At 36.3% G+C, this 19,704-nt stretch overlaps 1 protein-coding gene across 4 annotated transcripts in view; it reads right to left on the bottom strand.

Moving 5' to 3' along the window:
• The window catches only part of PARPBP (PARP1 binding protein), a 68,362-nt gene that overhangs the window by 10,677 nt on the left and 37,981 nt on the right, over positions 1-19,704 (bottom strand). For all 4 annotated transcript variants that reach the window (XM_086401038.1, XM_086401039.1, XM_086401040.1 and 1 more), the window contains 3 exons: positions 13,527-13,710; positions 9,247-9,425; positions 7,051-7,132 (listed from right to left, as the gene is read on the bottom strand). In XM_086401038.1, coding sequence (XP_086257164.1) covers positions 7,051-7,132; positions 9,247-9,425; positions 13,527-13,710 — 445 coding nt within the window. The remainder of the gene's footprint in view (positions 1-7,050; positions 7,133-9,246; positions 9,426-13,526; positions 13,711-19,704) is intronic.

The following is a 19,704-nucleotide window of genomic DNA, read 5'->3' as shown; positions in this document are numbered from 1 at the left end:
CCTGGCATGCTGCGATTCATGGGGTCACAAAGAGTCGCACACAACTGAGCGACTGAACTGAACTGAACTGAACAGGTGTATGTGAGCAGAAGGTATGAGGTAATAGAAACCAAGAGGAAGCAAAAGCTTGGAGGTAGAAAAAAAGATGTTCAGAGAGTAAAGAAACCACAGGGTACAGAAATGAGAGAAGTAGACTGGTAAAGAACAGCTAAATTACCCTAAGGACAAAAGCTCTGAAATAGAAAAACAGGTACAGAGTAAACTCTACTCTGTTCAGTATAGTAAAACCATTTGGTACAGAAACAAGAGAGAGACATACATGCACAGAAGAGTTATATCACATTCAAGTGGAGAGAACCATGCAGCTAAAGTCCTTAAGCCCCATTGTATCCACCATTCCTTTCAAGTTCTTAAATATTCCGCCTTTCTTAGGTTCTCATGTACATATCCTTACAATAAGCCCTACAAAAAATAACTGTTCCTTAAAACCACAAAAGCCACACCTTCCTTAATCTTCCCCACATTATTTATTCACTCTTTTTGTACACTACCGAATATAGCTTCTTTATACTAGTAAAGAAATCTAATAATTTCATCGGGTTGTTTGCTCAGCCTGAAATGCTCTCTTCCATCCTCTCTTCTTATTTAAATTCTATTTATTCTAGTCTGTCGTGGTCAGACACCATTTCTTAGTCTTATAAAGGGTTTCTAGTTATTGCATTTGCGTGTATCTTTAATCTACTAGAACTGCAACTATTTAATATGCTGGAGCTAATTAATTAAAATTCAGTTCAGTCGCTCAGTCGTGCCCGATTCTTTGTGACCCCATGAATTGCAGCACGCCAGGCCTCCCTACCATCACCAGCTCCCGGAGTTCACTCAAACTCATGTCCATCTAGTCGATGACGCCATCCAGCCATCTCGTCCTCTGTCGTCCCCTTCTCCTCCTGCCCCCAATCCCTCCCAGCATCAGAGTGTTTTCCAATGAGTCAACTCTTCGCATGAGGTGGCCAAAGTACTGGAGTTTCAGCTTTAGCATCTTTCCTTCCAAAGAAATCCCAGGGCTGATCTCCTTCAGAATGGACTGGTTGGATCTCTTTGCAGTCCAAGGGACTCTTCAAGAGTCTTCTCCAATACCACAGTTCAAAAGCATCAATTCTTCAGTGCTCAGCCTTCTTCACAGTCCATCTCTCATATCCATACATGATCACTGAAAAAACCATAGCCTCAACTAGACGGACCTTCGTTGGCAAAGTAATGTCTCTGCTTTGAATATGCTATCTAGGTTGGTCATAACTTTCCTTCCAAGGAGTAAGCATCTTTTAATTTCATGGCTGCAGTCACCATCTGCAGTGATTTTGGAGCCCAAAAAAATAAAGTCTGACATTGTTTCCACTGTTTCCCCATCTATTTCCCATGAAGTGGTGGGACCAGATGCCATGATCTTTGTTTTCTGAATGTTGAGCTTTAAGCCAACTTTTTCACTCTCCTCTTTCATCAAGAGGCTTTTTAGTTCCTCTTCACTTTCTGCCATAAGGGTGGTGTCCTCTGCATGTCTGAGGTTATTGATATTTCTCCCGGCAATCTTGATTCCAGCTTGTGCTTCTTCCAGCCCAGCGTTTCTCATGATGTACTCTGCGTGTAAGTCAAATAAGCAGGGTGACAATATACATCCTTGACGTACTCCTTTTCCTGTTTAGAACCAGTCTGTTGTTCCATGTCCAGTTCTAACTGTTGCTTCCTCCATATAGGTTTCTCAAGAGGCAGGTCAGGTAGTCTGGTATTCCCATCTCTTTCAGAATTTTCCACAGTTTATTGAGATCCACACAGTCAAAGGCTTTGGCATAGTCAATAAAGCAGAAATAGATGCTTTTCTGGAACTCTGTTGCTTTTTTGATGATCTAGAGAATGTTGGCAATTTGATCTCTGGTTCCTCTGTCTTTTCTAAAACCAGCTTGACCATCTGGAAGTCCACGGTTCACATATTGCTGAAGCCTGGCTTGGAGAATTTTGAGAATTACTTTACTAGCGTGTGAGATGAGTGTAATTGTGCAGTAGTTTGAGCATTCTTTGGCATTGCCTTTCCAGTCCTGTGGCCACTGCTGAATTTTCCAAATTTGCTGGCATATTGAGTGCAGCACTTTCACATCACCATCTTCTAGGATTTGAAATAGCTCAAGTGGAATTCCATCACTTCCACTAGCTTATTGTAGTGATGCTTTCTAAGGCCCACTTGACTTCACATTCCAGGATGTCTGGCTCTAGGTGAGTGATCACACCATCGTGATTATCTTGGTCGTGAAGATCTTTTTTTGTACAGCTATTCTGTGTATTTTTGCCACCTCTTCTTAATTATACAATATTAAAAATGGAGTTCCTCAGTAGCAGTAGCACATTTCAAGTGTTCACGAGACACGTGGCTAACACCTACAATACTGGACAGCAAAAACTACAGAACATTCCCACAGAGAGTTCTGTTGAACACTACTATGTAACAAAGCTTTACAGTCTATTTCCCATGGTACATACATGAAGGGCAGATGGATTTTCAAAAGACTCAGGGACATTTTTTAGTTTTCTGGGTCCATAATATTGGAACCAAGATGTAGCTTTACATTGTTAAAGGATGCATCTGTTCCTCCCATCTTTAACTACTACCTGATGTGAAAGGGCCAGTTAAGCTTCAGAAAACACTACAATCGTTATATCTTCAAATACTATTTCAATCCTATTTTCTCCTCTCATTCTGGGGATCCAATTAGGCATATGTTAGGCACACTCTGTGTTCTTATCTTCTCTTTTGTTTTTGCATTCCTTATTCTCTCCTTGCTTTAGTTCGTATATTATTCTAATGACCTATCTTCATGTCCACCTGTACTACCTAACGCTATGTCTGGTTTACTATTAAATTTACCTAATTATTAATTTTAGATAATGTTTTTACAGTTCTGGAAATTCTATTTGGTTTTGATTTAAAATGTTTGGTTCTCAGGAGTTCCAGGTGGTCTAGGAATTAGGATTTGGCGTTTTAACTGCTATGGCCTGAGTTCAAACCCTCGTCAGGGAACTGAGATCCCACAAGTTGCATGGCATGGTCCAAAACAAAACAAAAAAATTCACTGTTAGAATTTCCCAATTTTACATCCAATTTGCCCATATATTCCTTTAATTACTTTTAAGTGTTGAAGGACTCTGTCTTTCAAAGGTTTTTACATTGTGTTCTTTGGTCTCCCAACCCACTTCATTTCTAAATGTGGCAAATATCTTGAGAAGGCAACAACCATGTGTTTGAGGCAGGTCCCACTCCTCAAGTGAAGCCTTGTCTTCTGAGCAACTGCAAGACCGCAGGTGATTTTAGTCTACTGGACTGAGACTCCTTAACTTCCTACTCTCTCTAAAATTCAGCATAGGTATCCTAGGTAAAAATAAGTGTGCATCCAGCGCCCCAGTGTTTCCAAATTGTTGCCAGCCCCTCAAGACACCAATACATGTATTAGTTCCTCTTTGCTTCAATGAAATTCCTTTATATGGGCCAAGAGCAAACCCTGGCTCATACCCAAAATTGAAAAACTCATCCCAGAGAAGAAAACTCTGATAACAGACTGTTCACCTCAGAACTTTACCCTCTCCAGATTTTTCGTTTATTTAAACTGCTTTGCTTACACAGCTTTCCTATGTCTTTTAAACATATTTTCCCCAACTTGTCTGCCTTTTATTTTGTTACTGTAACAGAAACGGTATTTTGCAATGATCTACTACATCCTAGTTAGAAACAGAATCCTCCAAGTCTGAGTGATTTCGTGATTCTGTTCCCTCCTTGAGAGCATTTTACTTTCTCTTCAATAACATCTTGAAGGCTGCATATTTTCTGTTATCCCCCATTTTTCTGTAGCCTGAAGAATGACAGAGGTAGAAGTAATGCTCAATAGAGGAGACAGATCATCTGAAAAAATGTCTGGGTTGGTTCTGCACTTTCTTCTAAGAATTTATTATGTATCATATGTACTAGAAAAAGTCCCTCTACTTAGTCTGTATTTCATTCAAATGGAAGGTGATCATTTGGATAATTGCCACAATTCAGTATGCAGCACTAGAGCCTCCAAAGAGTCAATGTGTGAACTCCAGAGTTCATTTTCCACATTACTATGCAGTTGCCACTTCTATTATTTCTCTAAAAAGGAAAAAAAAAAAAAAAACACCACATACTTAGCTGGCTTCTCAGTTTTGGAAATATTTCAGTAATAATTCTCAGGACGTTGTCAACTCACTAGCACACTGTATGGACACTGGAGCTAGACTGAGCTGCTGAATCATGTTGTGCCTTTTCCCTCTGAAATCAGTTTCCTTGCTTAGCCATCATTTTTGAAGTTTACAGTATCCAATTACATTATTTTCTGTTGTTTGCTTTTGGTGAATATTTTTACTAGTTTTGCTATTCTGTACTCATTTTAAGTATTGGGGAGGGAAATTCTATGACTTGAACTCAATCCACCATTTTAATTTGGATATACTCAGTTTGCAAGTATCCTAAAGGTTAAACACAGATGTCTAATTTTCTAATGCCATGAGCATTCTATTGCCTGGCTGCTTATAAAGGTACTAGAGTTAGATCCAGCCTATTTTTTCACACTATCTATGCTAGTTTTTACTCTCCCAACTATGCCAAGCTTTAAGGATCCAGTGTTTTTCTGATCTGCTGACTTAAGCTATTTAGTTAACGCTTATAATTATTCTGACATACATATAATATGAAGGAAAATACTAGACTCAGAATAAGAAAAAGAGATGTATAAACAACTTTTGAGTTGCATCTGATAAGCAAAATACTGCTAAATCAAGCTGGAAGGAACAAAACTAATTAATTAACAAGAATCTAAGAAGGTAAATATCTCTCTAAAAAATATTGTAATAAAAAAGTACGAAGGTACTTGTATAAACCACTTGGAAACTGGCAGTAAGAATGGGGATAAAGCATTTTCTAAAGGTTCCTACCAAAACCATGAAGGTTCAGGAAGAACCTTCTAATTTCCTTCACAGGGGAATTTATTTGACCATCATAGACAATTTTCCAAATAAGGTACAGTAGGAAATAAAACTTGAGCACTTAAAATGAGTTAATGAACACTTTCCAAAGTGGTTTCATAGGATTTTGTGATCAGGAGTGCCTACTTCTATTTATAAACAAGGAAATGAAAATCCAAGAAAAGTTAATTTGCCCCAAATACTAATGACATGGATATTTCACAATCAAGTATGATCTACATCAAAATTCTAAGTTCTCTAATATTATCTACTGTTGTCTTTCCAAGACAGTATTTCAAGTACAGATCATATCTTCTTTCCATGACTAAAAGAAAAGAACTAAATACCAAAAGAGAAAAAGTAACAGGATAATAAAGTAATAAAAGTTGTTAAACTACTTTTCCATAGTTACTCAGTAGTAAATATTAGCAGCATTTTTTTGTTATTCCAGCAAGTATTCAACCTGGCCATGGTTCAGCTATATACCTGGCTAAACCAATTATTTTCACACTTCGCTTTCATAAAGAGTACTGTACTATAAAATATAACCATAAACACCAATTCCTTCCTTTCTCTATTGCCATTTAGTTTCAGAGCTATGTAGACTAAGCCCACTTCACTATTAAGTAACAAAAGCAATGTAATTACAGTCTCATTAGTACTTATCCATAGCTTCACACAATGGCATAAGATATGTCCTGGTAGTTATGATATCTTGGATAAGGTGCTTTCTCAAGGACTTTGATTTCCTCATTTATAAATAAGACTGGATCAGATAAGCTGTTTTCTACTTTCCAAACTTTACAAATTGGTTAATAAATTTTACAGCAATTAGTTGACTCATCAATTTCTAAAAAGACCTTCTCTTTCTTCAGATAGATCACCTCATTTTGATTTACTTAGTTTAACAAAATATCCCAATGATCTTTAAATGAAAATATTAAAGTTTGTCATTATCCATAGAAGGGAAAAATTAAAGAATTTGTTACATTTCTGTTTCTAATCAAGCCCAAAGGATAGATTGTTTTTCAAAAATCTTATGCCTTGGCTATAAGTACTTGGGTTAACAAAGAATTGGAAAGTTTTTCCAAAGAAAAATTATGCAAAACTCAATGATGTATTCCATAGATGTTAATTACTAATAGCTTCTAATAATCAATAGAAAGATCAGGCTTATTAATCTAAATAAACTAAATGGATTTGCAGTATGTAGATGAAACAGATAACTATAAGTTTTACTAACTGGGACTAACTTGCCAAATGTGAATACGAAGAACAAATTAGAGTTCTCAAGTTTTATTAAGAGATGAATAATTATTTGATAATTTAAGGATAACTGTAAATTTTACATGAAAATTTTGTTAAATGAACAAATTCCCAACCATAGAACAGTGTCTGACATATAGCAGATACTCAATAAATATATATATATTAAATGAATAAATGAGTTAAAAATAAGCTTCTTTTTGAGACAAAGATTAAGAAAAATTTAAATGCCTAAAAACATGTTATTAACTACATATAGGCACAATGTTTCATATGTGAACAGGGATGCTAAATGAAAATATAAAGAATAGCTTTAGTGAATGAACAATGTGAAATGTTCTCCTTGTCTCAATCTACAATCAATTACATTCTGCCATTATGTCTTCAGACAGGAACAAAATTGAAACTACACAGACTCTCAAGACTCAGTTTAAGATATGAGAAATGTAAATGAGAAAACCATGTTCTCTTTATTTTCCCCTTCATTCACTGAACAGATATTTATTGACCACTTACCACAGCAGGTGCTTATTCCTTTCCTTCTTTTAGGTCCAGGGTATTGAATACGTCAGATACAGATTAGCCAAGATTGTATTAAAAGGAAAGTTTCTGTATATCAACTGTCATAATTTATTTTCCATTTAATCCCTATAGTTCCATGTATAATGTATATTTATAATATCCAGCTCAGCTTTATATATTTATTTCTTCTAAAAGCAAAACAAATTTTTATCATTTTCATGATAGTACATTAAATTGTACCTTGATTTTTTTCTCTTCCATTGACTTATAGATGCGTTCTCTTAAGGGTTTCATTGGTGAATTATCCACTTGTGTGGGAGATCTACATCCAAAAAAAGTAAACATTTACAAACCAAAGTAGCTTTTAAATTTGTTTTCACCTCTCCTCGACCCTACAGTTAGAGAATAAAAGTTTATTCTGAACCTAGTGGTTTACAATACTATATAAAAAGTGTTCATATTCCTATTCTGAGAGTTCTAAATACTAATAATTTGCTTAATTAATTAGTTCAGTAACTAAACACTTGAGCTTCTATTATATGTAAGGCATTGTATAAGATGTTGTGAAGAACAGAAAGTTCACTCATTCACTGACTCTGAATTCAGGAATCTTGATCTAAGCGAAATAAGATATACACATAACTAAAATTCAAAGTAAAAAAGGACAGATGCCATAGCAGGGAAATTCAAAAGAGAAGAACATAGTTTAGAAATAGGAGGGTCAGGGAAGACACAATAGAGAAGTAGACACTGGCACTTTGGAGCCAGTCAAACCTGGATTCCTCAATAAATCCATTTTTAGCTTAATAGAGCCAGAGTCATAACCCCTTGGAGTCAAAAGACCATTATATAAGAATAAAGGATAGTCTATTATAAGAAAGACTAGTTTATAACACTACATTGACTTACATTCATATACTCTGTCCTTAATTTTAACATTTCAATGCAGACCATTATTTCCTAGTGGCTCAGATGGCAAAGAATCTGCCTGCAATGCAGGAGACCTGGGTTTGTTCCCTGGGTCGGGAAGATCCTCTGGAGAAGGAAATGGCAACCCACTTCAGTATTCTGGCCTGGAGAATTCCATGGACAGAGGAGCCTGGTGGGCTACAGTCCATGCGTAGAGAGTCAGACACACCTGAGCGACTAACGCACACACACACCCCCGCCATGGACTGGTACTTGTCTGCACAATGACAACTGAAAATGCTAAGGTAACTATAAACATGTGTTTGGATACATGATTGAGTAAAGAAAAGTATCTCTTTAAAATGGATATGGGGATTAATTTTGTTTAGAAAATCCTATAAACACAAAATAACTTTTTCTTAGAAAATTATATAATTCAATCTAAGAGAAAACTTAAACCATTAATATTTCTACCTAAAAGCAAACTTTGTTAAACAGAAATAAATTAACAGGAGGAGAAAAAAAAATAAGGTTCATCTTCTTTATACTGTTCTCTGGGACTCCAACCCATGGTATAAGTAAATCACTGATAAAATAAACTTTTATTGTAAAGGAATTAGAAGACAACATTGAATGATAGAGAATCATGAAGTTAGTCTTTCAAGAGAAAAGACAGTGAAGCACAGGAGAAAGAGCATAAAGCAATCATGGATGGATCTGAACAATTTTGGATGAAAGTCAGATTTCTAAAAGGTAGTTCAAGCAGAAAATAGAAAAGATCAAACAGGTCAATTTTGTAAAAATCCTTTACAATGTACTAAATACAATTTTAAATGGTTGTTCTAAAATTTTAAATGTTTCTATAAATGAATATTCATTAATTAAAATATCACCAACTTACTCAGTGTTTTGACTAAATTGTTAAAACTGGAGAGTACCATAATGTCTTGTACAGAATACCAAAGGTAATTTAGTATTTTCTTCCTAATGTGAGGAAGAACAAGTAACTGTCAATTCCAGTGCAAGTCTGGAGTATAGCAACTCTCCGATTCTCAGGCAAAATAGCACAATCCTTGGAGCAGAGACCTCAGGTTCTGGAGAAGGACACCTCTGCCACTTGCTAACTTGGACAAATTGCTTACTATCTTTCTCAAGTCTAATTCTTTACTTATAAAGTGGGGATACTACTAAAAGAGACTCTTGTGGAGGTTGATACAAGTGAAGCATTCAGCAACATTTTTGACACAAATATCTTAGCAAACAAATATTTCCAAAACAAAAAACAAGAACGAAGAAACAAAAATTACTGGTCATAATCTCACAAAATAGCATTTTATATATGACTTCCTCACATTCAAATGTTAAATCTCCCTTTAACTAACTTTTGTTTTTTCTCTTCACACTTTTTCTGTAGTCCCCAAGTTTCCTACCATAACATGTAATTCTTTTATAACCAATGAGGGGCTTTTTCAAAAATTTCCTTTATAGACCTAACATTCACATACATATAACTTCCACATTACTTACCGAAAAAGTGTAAGAACAGAAGTTCCATTAGGATGAATTGTGTTTTCATTGTCATACAAAAGCTCTGCTTTGTTTTTGGTAGGAGCACTGGCTGCTTCTTCATCCAAAAGAACTAGTAAAGCTTTCACAGTATCTCTGCCACAGTATGCAGTGCCATGGTTTATGGTATGAGATTTTGGCTAGAACAAGAAATAATTTCAAGTAAATGTAAGAATCACTCCAGCTGGGTCAATCAACCATTCTTTTCCATTTCATGTGCTATTGTTATCCCTCCTCTTCTATTAAGCTATAAAAAATCAGCCACAAGAAGTGGCTTTAAGGCTTGTGAATATTTCTCCCTCGAGCCATATTAAAATCTACCTTATGAGCTTCCAGAAGCACCAAAAAATACAGAAAATAATATTATCAAATGAAGACATTAGATTTTAGACAAAATAACACTAAGATTTACGTCAAGAAGTTTAACTACAATTTATGTGACCAAGAAAGGTAACATCCAAAATCTTTCAAGCTATGCTTCACAATATGTGAACCGAGAACTTTCAGATGCACAAGCTGGATTTAGGAAAAGGCAGAGTAACCAGAGATCAAATTGCCAACATCTGCTGGATCATAGAAAAAGCAAAAGAATCCCAGAAAAACATCTACTTCTGCTTCACTGACTACGCTAAAGCCTTTGACTGTGTGGATCACAACAAACAGCAGAAAATTCTTAAAGAGGTGGGAATACCAGACCACTTTACCTGCCTCCTGAGAAACCTTATGCAGGTCAAGAACAGGACATTTAGAACGGGACACGGAACAACAGACTGGTTGAAAAATTGGGAAAGGACTATGTCAAGGCTATATATATTGTCACCCTGCTTATTTAACATATGCAGAGTACACCATTCGAAATGCTGCACTGGATGAATCAAAATCTGGACTCAAGACTGTCAGGAGAAGTATCAATAACCTCAGATATGCAGATGATACCACCCTAATGACAGAAAGTGAAAAGGAACTAAAGAGTCTTTTGATAAAGGTGAAGGAGGAGAGTGAAAAAGCCGGCTTAAAACTCAACATTCAGAAAACTAAGATCACAGCATCTGGTCCCATCACTTCATAGCAAACAGGGAAAAAATGGAAATAGCGACAGATTTTATTTTCTTGGGCTTCAAAGAAAGTCATGGACATTGACTGCAGCCATGAAATTAAAAGAAGCTTACTCTTTGGAAGAAAAGCTATGATGAAACTAGGCAGCGTATTAAAAAGCAGAGACATCACTTTGCTGACAAAGGTCCATATAGTCAAAGCTATGGTTTTTCCAGTAGTCTTGTATGGATATGAGAGCTGGACCAGAAAGAAGGCTGAGCACTGAAGAATTGACTTTTTCGAATTGTGGTCCTGAAGAAGACTCTTGTGAGGCCCTTGGACAGCATGGAGATCAAAGCAGTCAATTCTAAAGGAAATCAACCCTGAATAGTCGTTGGAAGGACTGATGTAGAAGCTGAAGCTCCAATATTTTGACCACCTGATGTGAACAGTCAACTCACTTGAAAAGACCCTGATGCTGGGAAAGATTGAGGGCAGGAGGAGAAGGGAGCTGCAGAGGATGAGATGGTTGGATGGCATCACTGACTCAATGGACGTAAGTTTGAGCAAACTGTGGGAGATAGTAAAAGACAGGGAAGCCTGGCGGGCTGCAGTCCATGGGGTCTCAAAGAGTCGGACATGACTGAGCACAGAACAACAACAACAAATGTGACTTCAGCCACATGACTTAATCTGTTTATTTTTTCTCTCTTATACCAGAAGTGGGATTCTGGTGATCTGAATACCAACCCCACAGATGGCTGTAAAGATCTACTCAAATGCAAAAATAAAAAGACTAGTTGACCTTCATTCTTTCAGTAATCAGCCATAAGTACATCCTAAGTCCCAAGAACTGTGTTTGAAAGGTAAAAACCAATACCTCAAGGGACCCGTAGTCTCTTTGACAAAATAAACAAGTAACCAATAAAGGCATTACAGAGTGCTAAGTGCTATTCTGAAGACCATGTATACCTTATGCAGTAGGAGCACATCAAAGGAAGCACACCAATTTACCCTGGTATCAGGGATGGTTTCACAAAGGAGACACACAGGGGTAGGGAAGAATATGGTATTTTCAGTGACCAGGTAGCAAAAAAGGGTAACATAGAGGGAGTCATGTGGGATGAGGCTGGGAAAGCTTTGTATATCGGACAAAGAAGTTACACGTCAGTCTGTTACAAAGTTAAAACCTCTTACTTTATTAAAAAAAGGAAATAAAATGATACTTCTTACATTTTAGAAAAAAGATAGCAATGATGGCAATGTATAAAATATATTCCAGGCTAAGACTGTTATTAAACATGGAGCATACATGTGTGCTCAGTCCCTAAGTTTGTATCCGACTCTTTGAGACCCTGGAGACTGTAGCCTGCCAAGCTCCTCTGTCCATGGGATTTTCCAGGCAAGAATACTGGAGTGGGTTGCCATTTCCTTCTCCAGGAGATCTTCCTGACCCAGCGATCAAACCCACATCTCCTGCTTGGCAGGCAGTTTCTTTACCACTGAGCAACCTGGGACACAGGACCACAAATTAAGAGACTGTAATAGTCCAGCTCAGAAATGAAGAAGGTAGTAACAGTGAACTAAAACAGTAGCAGTGGAGATAAAGAAATAGTAGATTAAAAGGGGAGAGCTGGAAAAACTTAGTAACTAGACAGAAGAATAGGGAAAATATATGATAATACTACACATAGATACACATTAAGAACAAACTTTGATGGCATTTCTGGCTGGGTTCATACCAACTAACTAGCTGTGTGTGCTGTAAACCTCTGGGAAAGTTGCTCAGCCTCACTGTGCTTCAGTTAAATCATAGGTAAAATAGGGATAATGATAGTGCCTAACCAGAGCGTTGCTGGACATTGTGCTATTTAAGAGCAAGAGTTGCCCTTTCGGGGTCATCTGTTATAGATGTACCATTTTTTTCAAGTTTCATCAACATGGTCTTGGCCTCCTTTCTCTACTTGGCTGACTCAGGCTACCAAGAATTGGTAGCCTGACTCTAGCTAGCTACACCAGAATTTTAACAAACTGCCTATCAAAAACTGGTACTTAATATACATGTATCATTGGCACCAAATACGTCCATACTGTTTAATACTAATTTGATTGAGAATTATAGAATTTTATTTTTCAAAGATTTTCAGTTTGGATGAAACATGAAATTAAGAACCAAGTTGTCTACATCTTCATTTCTTGTGATAGGAAATGGCAGAGACTGATGCTTTTATATATCTGCACTGTGATAGCTCCTGACATAATAAAACCTGGTGGTCATTTGAGCCAAGTTAGCCATAGGAAGTGTTAACACACACAAAATACAAGGGAAAACAACCCAGAATCTCTCCTGCCTTCAAATTAAGCTAAAAGCATGCACTGATACAGAAAACAGCTAAAAATAGTGCACAAGGACTGGAGATAAACAAATGAATTACAAAAATTAAGTGAAAGTCTTCCTTCATACACAGGCTATCACAATTACACCTAAGGAAAAGAGGATTTTGTTACTTGAACAGTTAAATTGCAACAAATGAATTATTGTAACACATACTCCAAAATTCTGTTTTAGAATTAAAAGCACAGTAGTCAATTTCCCCTATAAAACTATACTTACAAAACCTTATAATGTTTGACTATCTATGTTAAAAAAAAAAAAAAACAAGAAAGAGGTAAATTTTCTGGAACATATAATTAAAAGATTACTAAGTATAGGAAAAATTCCTAATGTTAGCAGTAAACTGGCAACAGAGGTAGAAAATAAGAGATCATGGAAATAGAAAAATTCTATAGAAGAAAAATAAACTGCTGAATAAAAACCATTTCTGTGGTTTTTCTATGGAGTGCCTAGCCCTGGGATCACAACCAGAGAAACCACTCTTCTTTCACATCTGAGCACGAGGAAATAATTGTTCTGTAAAAATAATTATTGAAAAATATGACAAAACACCTTAATATCCCTCAAGAACTATAAATTTCTAGTGCTACAAGAGATGCTGAAGATTATCCAGTGCCTTCCTTTGATAAACAGAGATAATTTGTCCCATAGATGTTATGATTTCCCCAAGTTGAACATAATCCTGCATAATCCTATTGAGAAACTTACATTTTCAACAGTCTTCTGATTTAAGTAGCAATAGTAAATCATTTCTACAGCCACTAGAAAAGATAATGTTTTATATAGAAGGATAAAATAAAAACCTCATTACCCGTGCAGGACTGATGTCAGTGGTACTAAGAGCCACATCTCCTTGTTGAGAATTGATAATATTTTTAATCCTCAAATCCAAATCTTGAGCAACTTCCTCTACTGCTTTATAAAAAGGATCCCTGCTGTTCTGGCCTTTAATCAGCTGCATCTTTATCACTGAGAGTATCCGACCCCCCGCAATGCTGAAAATAGAAATAAGATCACTTTTATAATAACATTTTGAGATGACAATATGTTTATAAGCTTGAAAATATAATGCTCAGAGTTAATCAACACTTTTCAGAGAATATGGCTTTGATCTTACAGATCAAACAGTAACACATTTAAGAAAAGCATAAGAACCATTAGAAACAAAATTTAAAAGTTTTTCTAAAAGCAAGTTACTTCAATAAGGTAAGTTACTTCTTCCTTGATTTGAAAGCTGAAGGAAATAATTTAGTTATATATGATATCTGATCAACTGGAGCCCACCCTACTGAATCACAGTCTCCAGAAAAGGGTACTAAAGAGTTGCATTTATTTTGCAGTTACCACCAGTGATTCTTATGACTAGACAAGCTTGGGAAAATTTTCATGAAAAAATTAGCTCCTTGAGAAAGGAACCATATTTTACTAATCTTCACACTAACTTGGCAAACAGGAGAAATAATTGATATTTCTACTGAATAAATGACCACTATCACATGCAACAGCTTCCCTGGTGGCTCAGATGGTAAAGAATCCACCTGCAAGGCAGGAGACCTGGGTTTGATCCCTGGGTTGGAAACATCACCTGGAGGAGGGCATGGCAGCCCACTCCAATATTCTTGCCTGGAGAATCCCCATGGACAGAGCAGCCTGGTGGCCTACAGGCCATGGGGTCGCAAAGAGTTGGACATGACTGAGCAACTAAGCACAGCACAGAATAGCATCACATGCAACGGGGCTTCCTTAGTGGCTCAGTGGTAAAGAACCACCTGCAATGCAGAAGATGTGGCAGCAGCTGTGGGAAGACCCCTTGGAGAAAGAAATGGCAGCCCACTCCAATATTCTTGCCTGGAAAACCACATGGGCAGAGAAACCTGGCGGGCAGCAGTCCATGGAGTCATAAAGAGTCAGACATGACTGAGTGACTAAACAACAACAATCACAAGCAACAGTCTGAAGTTTTTACTTGTAAGACAAAAGACATATGTTTTACTATTTTTATATTATTATTTGTGGTAGAAAAGCACTTAGTTTCAACTTACACTATGGCAGACTAGTTACTCTAGGGGAACATTCCACTAGGCTTGGTAGGAATCAGGGAAAATGTCCAAGTATAACCCAATTTCATCCCTAAAAAGTGACAAACAAAAGTTGGAGTGGAAAGCTGGAAGCTGTGAGTGGTAAGGAGGATGAATGAGGGTTTTCCTGAGGACAAAAAGCAATGTGATCAGGACCCAAACCCTAAGTGCAAGAAATTTCCAGAGTCTGAACCTTCCAAGTGGGTAGCAACTAGTATGAGTTTTATTTATATTTATTCTACAATATTTTGTATTTTTGAAATTTAAAAAAATTTTTTTTTCTATTTGGTTATGGCATAGATATAAATTTTTTTATATTGATATGTGTCTAGCAACACTGTTAAACTCTACTGTTAATTTTAATAATTTGCATTTAGATTCCTGGAGTTCTCTACACATACAATCATATTCATATTATCACTAAATAGACTTTTATTTCTTCTTAATTGTTATATCTCCTATTTCTTTTTCTTACCTTAGTACACTGAACTGGACATCCAATGTTATGCTGAAAAGAAATGAGAGCAGGAACTCTTGTCTTGTTCTAAATCTTAAATAATATGCTAAAACATTTTATCATTAAGTAGGTTTTCAAGAAACCCTATATCTTAGTTCATTTTACACTGAAAGAGTAGTAGCCCTATAAGTTGGGTATGTCCCAATAGACATCTCACCTTCAGCAATCCCTGGGCTTGTCCCCTGCCCCTTTAGACTTTGGTGGCTATAAAAACAGACCCTCCAAATCACCAAATTCAGCAAGTACTTTCAAAATAAAAGCTGGCTTCCCTTCTTGACTTTCCTCTCTGGCTTTCTTCCTTCCCATTGTTTTTGGCCTGTATTTTCATTACATTCACCTCCTAATAAATACATTTAAGAATTGGTTTATAAATATGTTATCCAGCAATATTATTTTCAATGGAAGGGTCAATCAGGGGACCTAGTCTGCTATATATCTGTAATCAGAAGTCTGAACAAACTCTAAGAATTCTTTTATGTAAACAAACATTCATTTTACAACTGGTTTTTCTTCTTAATTTTCAATTAAAACCATAGAAAATAATTGGATGAAATGTAGTCAAAATGAAAACATAGTTAAACACTGTGTGCTTTTTCTGGGAATTAATCTCTAATGGAAGAGTTCTGGCAAAGATTCAAAAGCATAATCAAATATGAAAGAGTATCATAGTGTCAGTTCTAAGAACAAAAGAAAAAGCTTTCAATAATATTAAAGGTAAAAGTCACCTTTGCCTTCTTTTCTCATTCCTTCTATAAGACCAAATCTTCTAAATTTTAAAGATGATATAATCCCCTGGATGAACTGTACTTAGGAAAAATTTGTAAGATTTGTATTTCAGATGCTTGCCAAGCTCAGCATTTTGACCCTTAACAAAATCCGCAAACACTGGTGCTATGACTTCTATTGCTATACATTCATGACAAGAGCCAATACTAGCTCTTGAAATATCTGCTCAGCAACACAGTAGCATAATTTAAATTCTTGCTTCTAGTGTCTAAGAAACTCCTAAAGTTTTAACCCAAATGATGCCAGGACATTTGTGCTAAGCACTAGAGATACAAAATGAATATTTCTTTTTAAAAGGTCACAGTTGATCATTTGATACAATGAGATACGGAAGGTACAGCAGTAATTTAAGTACGGAGGTAAGAAAGAAGGGGTCTTCAGGAAAGCACTCAGAAGAAATTACTACTCTGGAAGAATGTGGGTGAGAAAGAAATAAACTAAAATTCCTGACTAATAAATGCATCCCATTAAAGCCCTGAGGCAGAAACAGAAAAATGAAGCAAGTCAGGAAAACACAACTAAAACCTTAAAACTGAATCAAAACATAGTGACTGAAAGAGGATAATAAGCAATAATACAAATAATTGGCAATATTTTACTATAGTTATTGACTATCTTTAGTATATAGAATGGAGAAGGAAATGGCAACCTACTCCAGTATTCTTGCCTGGAAAATCCCATGGACGGAGGAACCTGGTAGGCTACAGTCCATGGGGTCGCAAAGAGTTGGACAAAGTGACTTCACTTTCTTTAACTTACTATATAGAATGGCTTGCCTTTTCCCTAACATCTTTAAGAATTTGGTAACTATTTGCCATAGTAAATTACATCTTTAAAAATTGAATGTGATTAAAGGTGCTATATGAAATATATCAAAAATGCTTCTGAACTATTTTGAAATGAGAAATGTAACATTAGGATTCTGGACTGGCTAATTTCAATCAGACTTAACATTCTATAAATGCACAATATTTAGTCCAATAAATATAATGCAGGTGTGCACTGAAAAGTTGTGTAATAAAAATGGAAACATAGAATTTTAAACATTTGAACAACAGGGAACTAACTAATTTATGTAACCTGAAACCCCTAATTTAAGATGTTTTTCAGGTGAAAGTATAGAGTGCATTTTATGGTGGCACCTACTGGCAAAGTATAGAAATGCAGCCATACTATAGCTCAGAAGGCCTGATCAACAGCTGGCAGTGGGGAGGCAAGCGTGATCTTGATTCCTTCCCTGTCTGTCTATAGTCCACCTTTCCTTGAACTCAAAGATTACTGTGATTCCCTACCACCACCATCCTATTATAAGACAAGCTACAAGGGTTAAACATATTTTTCTCTCTGAGTTTTAAGGTTGAGAGACAGAGGCCAGGGTAAGATACAAGCAGGGGGTGGAGAGCATAGAATGTGTACATCACACTGACACTTCTGAAGTTTCATCCTGTACCTAATACTGAATCATTGAAGGGCTTTAATTAAGTGGGTAACATCTGTTGTTTTAAAAACCCTGGCAGCAGTGAGGATGACAGGATGGAGCAACTCAAGACTGGAGGCAGAATGAACAACTCAGAGATAAGTAAACAAAAAAATCCAGGCAAAAAAGGATGAAAGACTGAAAATAGACTTTCGATGAAAAAGGGGAATACGATAGGAGCAATAGGAATAGAGATTAAAAAAAAAAGAGTATAAAAAATGCTAAGTAAGAAGAATTGATGGATCTTCGCGACTGAAGGGATAGTAAAGGGGAAAAAAGTAGTTTAAGATTTGTTCCAAATTCTGTTTGGATGGCTAGAGGGAAAGAGGCTTCATCAAGCTGGGTACTTTAGGAGGATAAGTAGACTCGCCAGGACAAAGATTTAGTTTGGGAGGTGCTAAGTCTGAGGTCCCTTTGAGGTAACAACATACAGGAAGTTAAAAGATGTATTTTTGAAGCTAGGAAAAGAGTTTGAATTTCACTGAAATATGGATTAGAATTTACATATATAAGTCAGAGAGGCAGATGGAAAACAAGAGAATGACACCTCAGAAGTTAATGGGAAAACAGTTCTATGAAAGAAAATGATCAAATTTGAGGACTCAAAAGAGACCAGAAGCTATGACAGCTAGAAGATCATAAAAGATTTTTGATAGAATAGCTTCAGTAGAGTAGAAAAGTGAGTGAGTGTGAGTCAATTAAACACAGATAAATAAATATTGAGTGCCTACTCTATGCCAGAAACCGTGCTAGGGCTAGGGAATATTGGTGAAGAAAACCAATAAAGCCCTCAGAGTTTACAACCTCACGAGAAACATATTTCAAACTATTAGCACTTGGGAGGGAAAATAATTGGGAATTGGAATAAAAGACAGTATTTTTTCAAGAATTTGAGCTATAAAAGAAAGGAACTGACAAAAACAGAGAAGATGACTTGTTTTTTCTTATAATGTTTATAGACTGGGGCTAAAGGACTAGTTGGGGAAGGAAATGGCAACCCACTTCAGTATTCTTGCCTGAGAAATCCCATGGATAGATAGCCTGGCAGACTACAATCCATGGGGCCACAAGAGTCAGACACGACCAAGTGACTAAACAACAACAGAAGGGCTGGCAGAAGCTGAAATTACAAAACAAAATGAATAATCAATGAAACTCTGTCTCAACAGGTTACCTACATTAATTGTACTCACTATAGGAAATTCCTCCCTTTTCCCCATCTGAACTTCATGTCACCCCCATTCTCCATGTATGTTTAACTCTTTCAAGTTCATCCTTCAAGATTAAGCTCAATTGTAACAACCACTCAGGTAAACTCTCCTGACAATCTTATCCCTGGCTCCCACAAACTAGGTCAATTGTCCTTTCCTATGTATATCCTTCTATTATTATAAAAACAGAATTTATGTCTTTGGTTTGTAATAACTTTACTATTTAAAATCATGAAATGAATATACACTTAACACATAAAAAAATCACATTATAGAAGAAAATAAGGACTACTCAAAAAACTATTTAGACACCCGCTTCTTCAGTATCTTCTCTAGAATATAGAATATTAATAATTACTTGTTATGACCAAATAATCCTAAAGGAAATCAGTCCTGAATATTCATTGAAAGGACTAATGCTGAAGCTCAAACTCCCAATACTTTGGCCACCTGATACGAAGAACTGACTCCTTGAAAAAGATCCTGATGCCGGGAAAGATTGAAGGCAGGAGGAGAAGGGGACAACAGAGGATGAGATAGTTTAATGGCATCAACAACTCGATGGACATGAGTTTGAGCAAGCTCCAGGAGTTGGTGATAAACAGGGAATCCTGGCATGCTGCAATCCATGGGGTTGCAAAGAGTCAGACACAACTGAGCAACTGAACTGAACTGATGACCAAATAGGATATTCAAAATAATTGGCTGCTAAACTGAAGAACTGAAGGCTATTCTCTTATCCAAGGTGCCTCTAAAACATACTTCTACCCTGTGTACAAAAGTGTACGTACAAATGTACTTTTACCCTGTTAACTTACGCCAACCAGAAATTCCTCCAAAAAAGAATGTAATTACAACAAATGGATTAAATATATGCACTTATATCTGCTCTCTTCTAAAGTACCATTAAAGCAACAAAA

Source organism: Bos grunniens, chromosome 5, assembly GCF_055505025.1.
Source record: "Bos grunniens cultivar Pamir isolate PY7600 chromosome 5, Bosgru_T2T1.0, whole genome shotgun sequence".
In the NCBI taxonomy this organism is placed as follows: domain Eukaryota; kingdom Metazoa; phylum Chordata; class Mammalia; order Artiodactyla; family Bovidae; genus Bos; species Bos grunniens.
The sequence above is the reverse complement of the archived record's forward strand: the minus strand, read 5'-3'. Positions and strand labels throughout refer to the sequence as shown.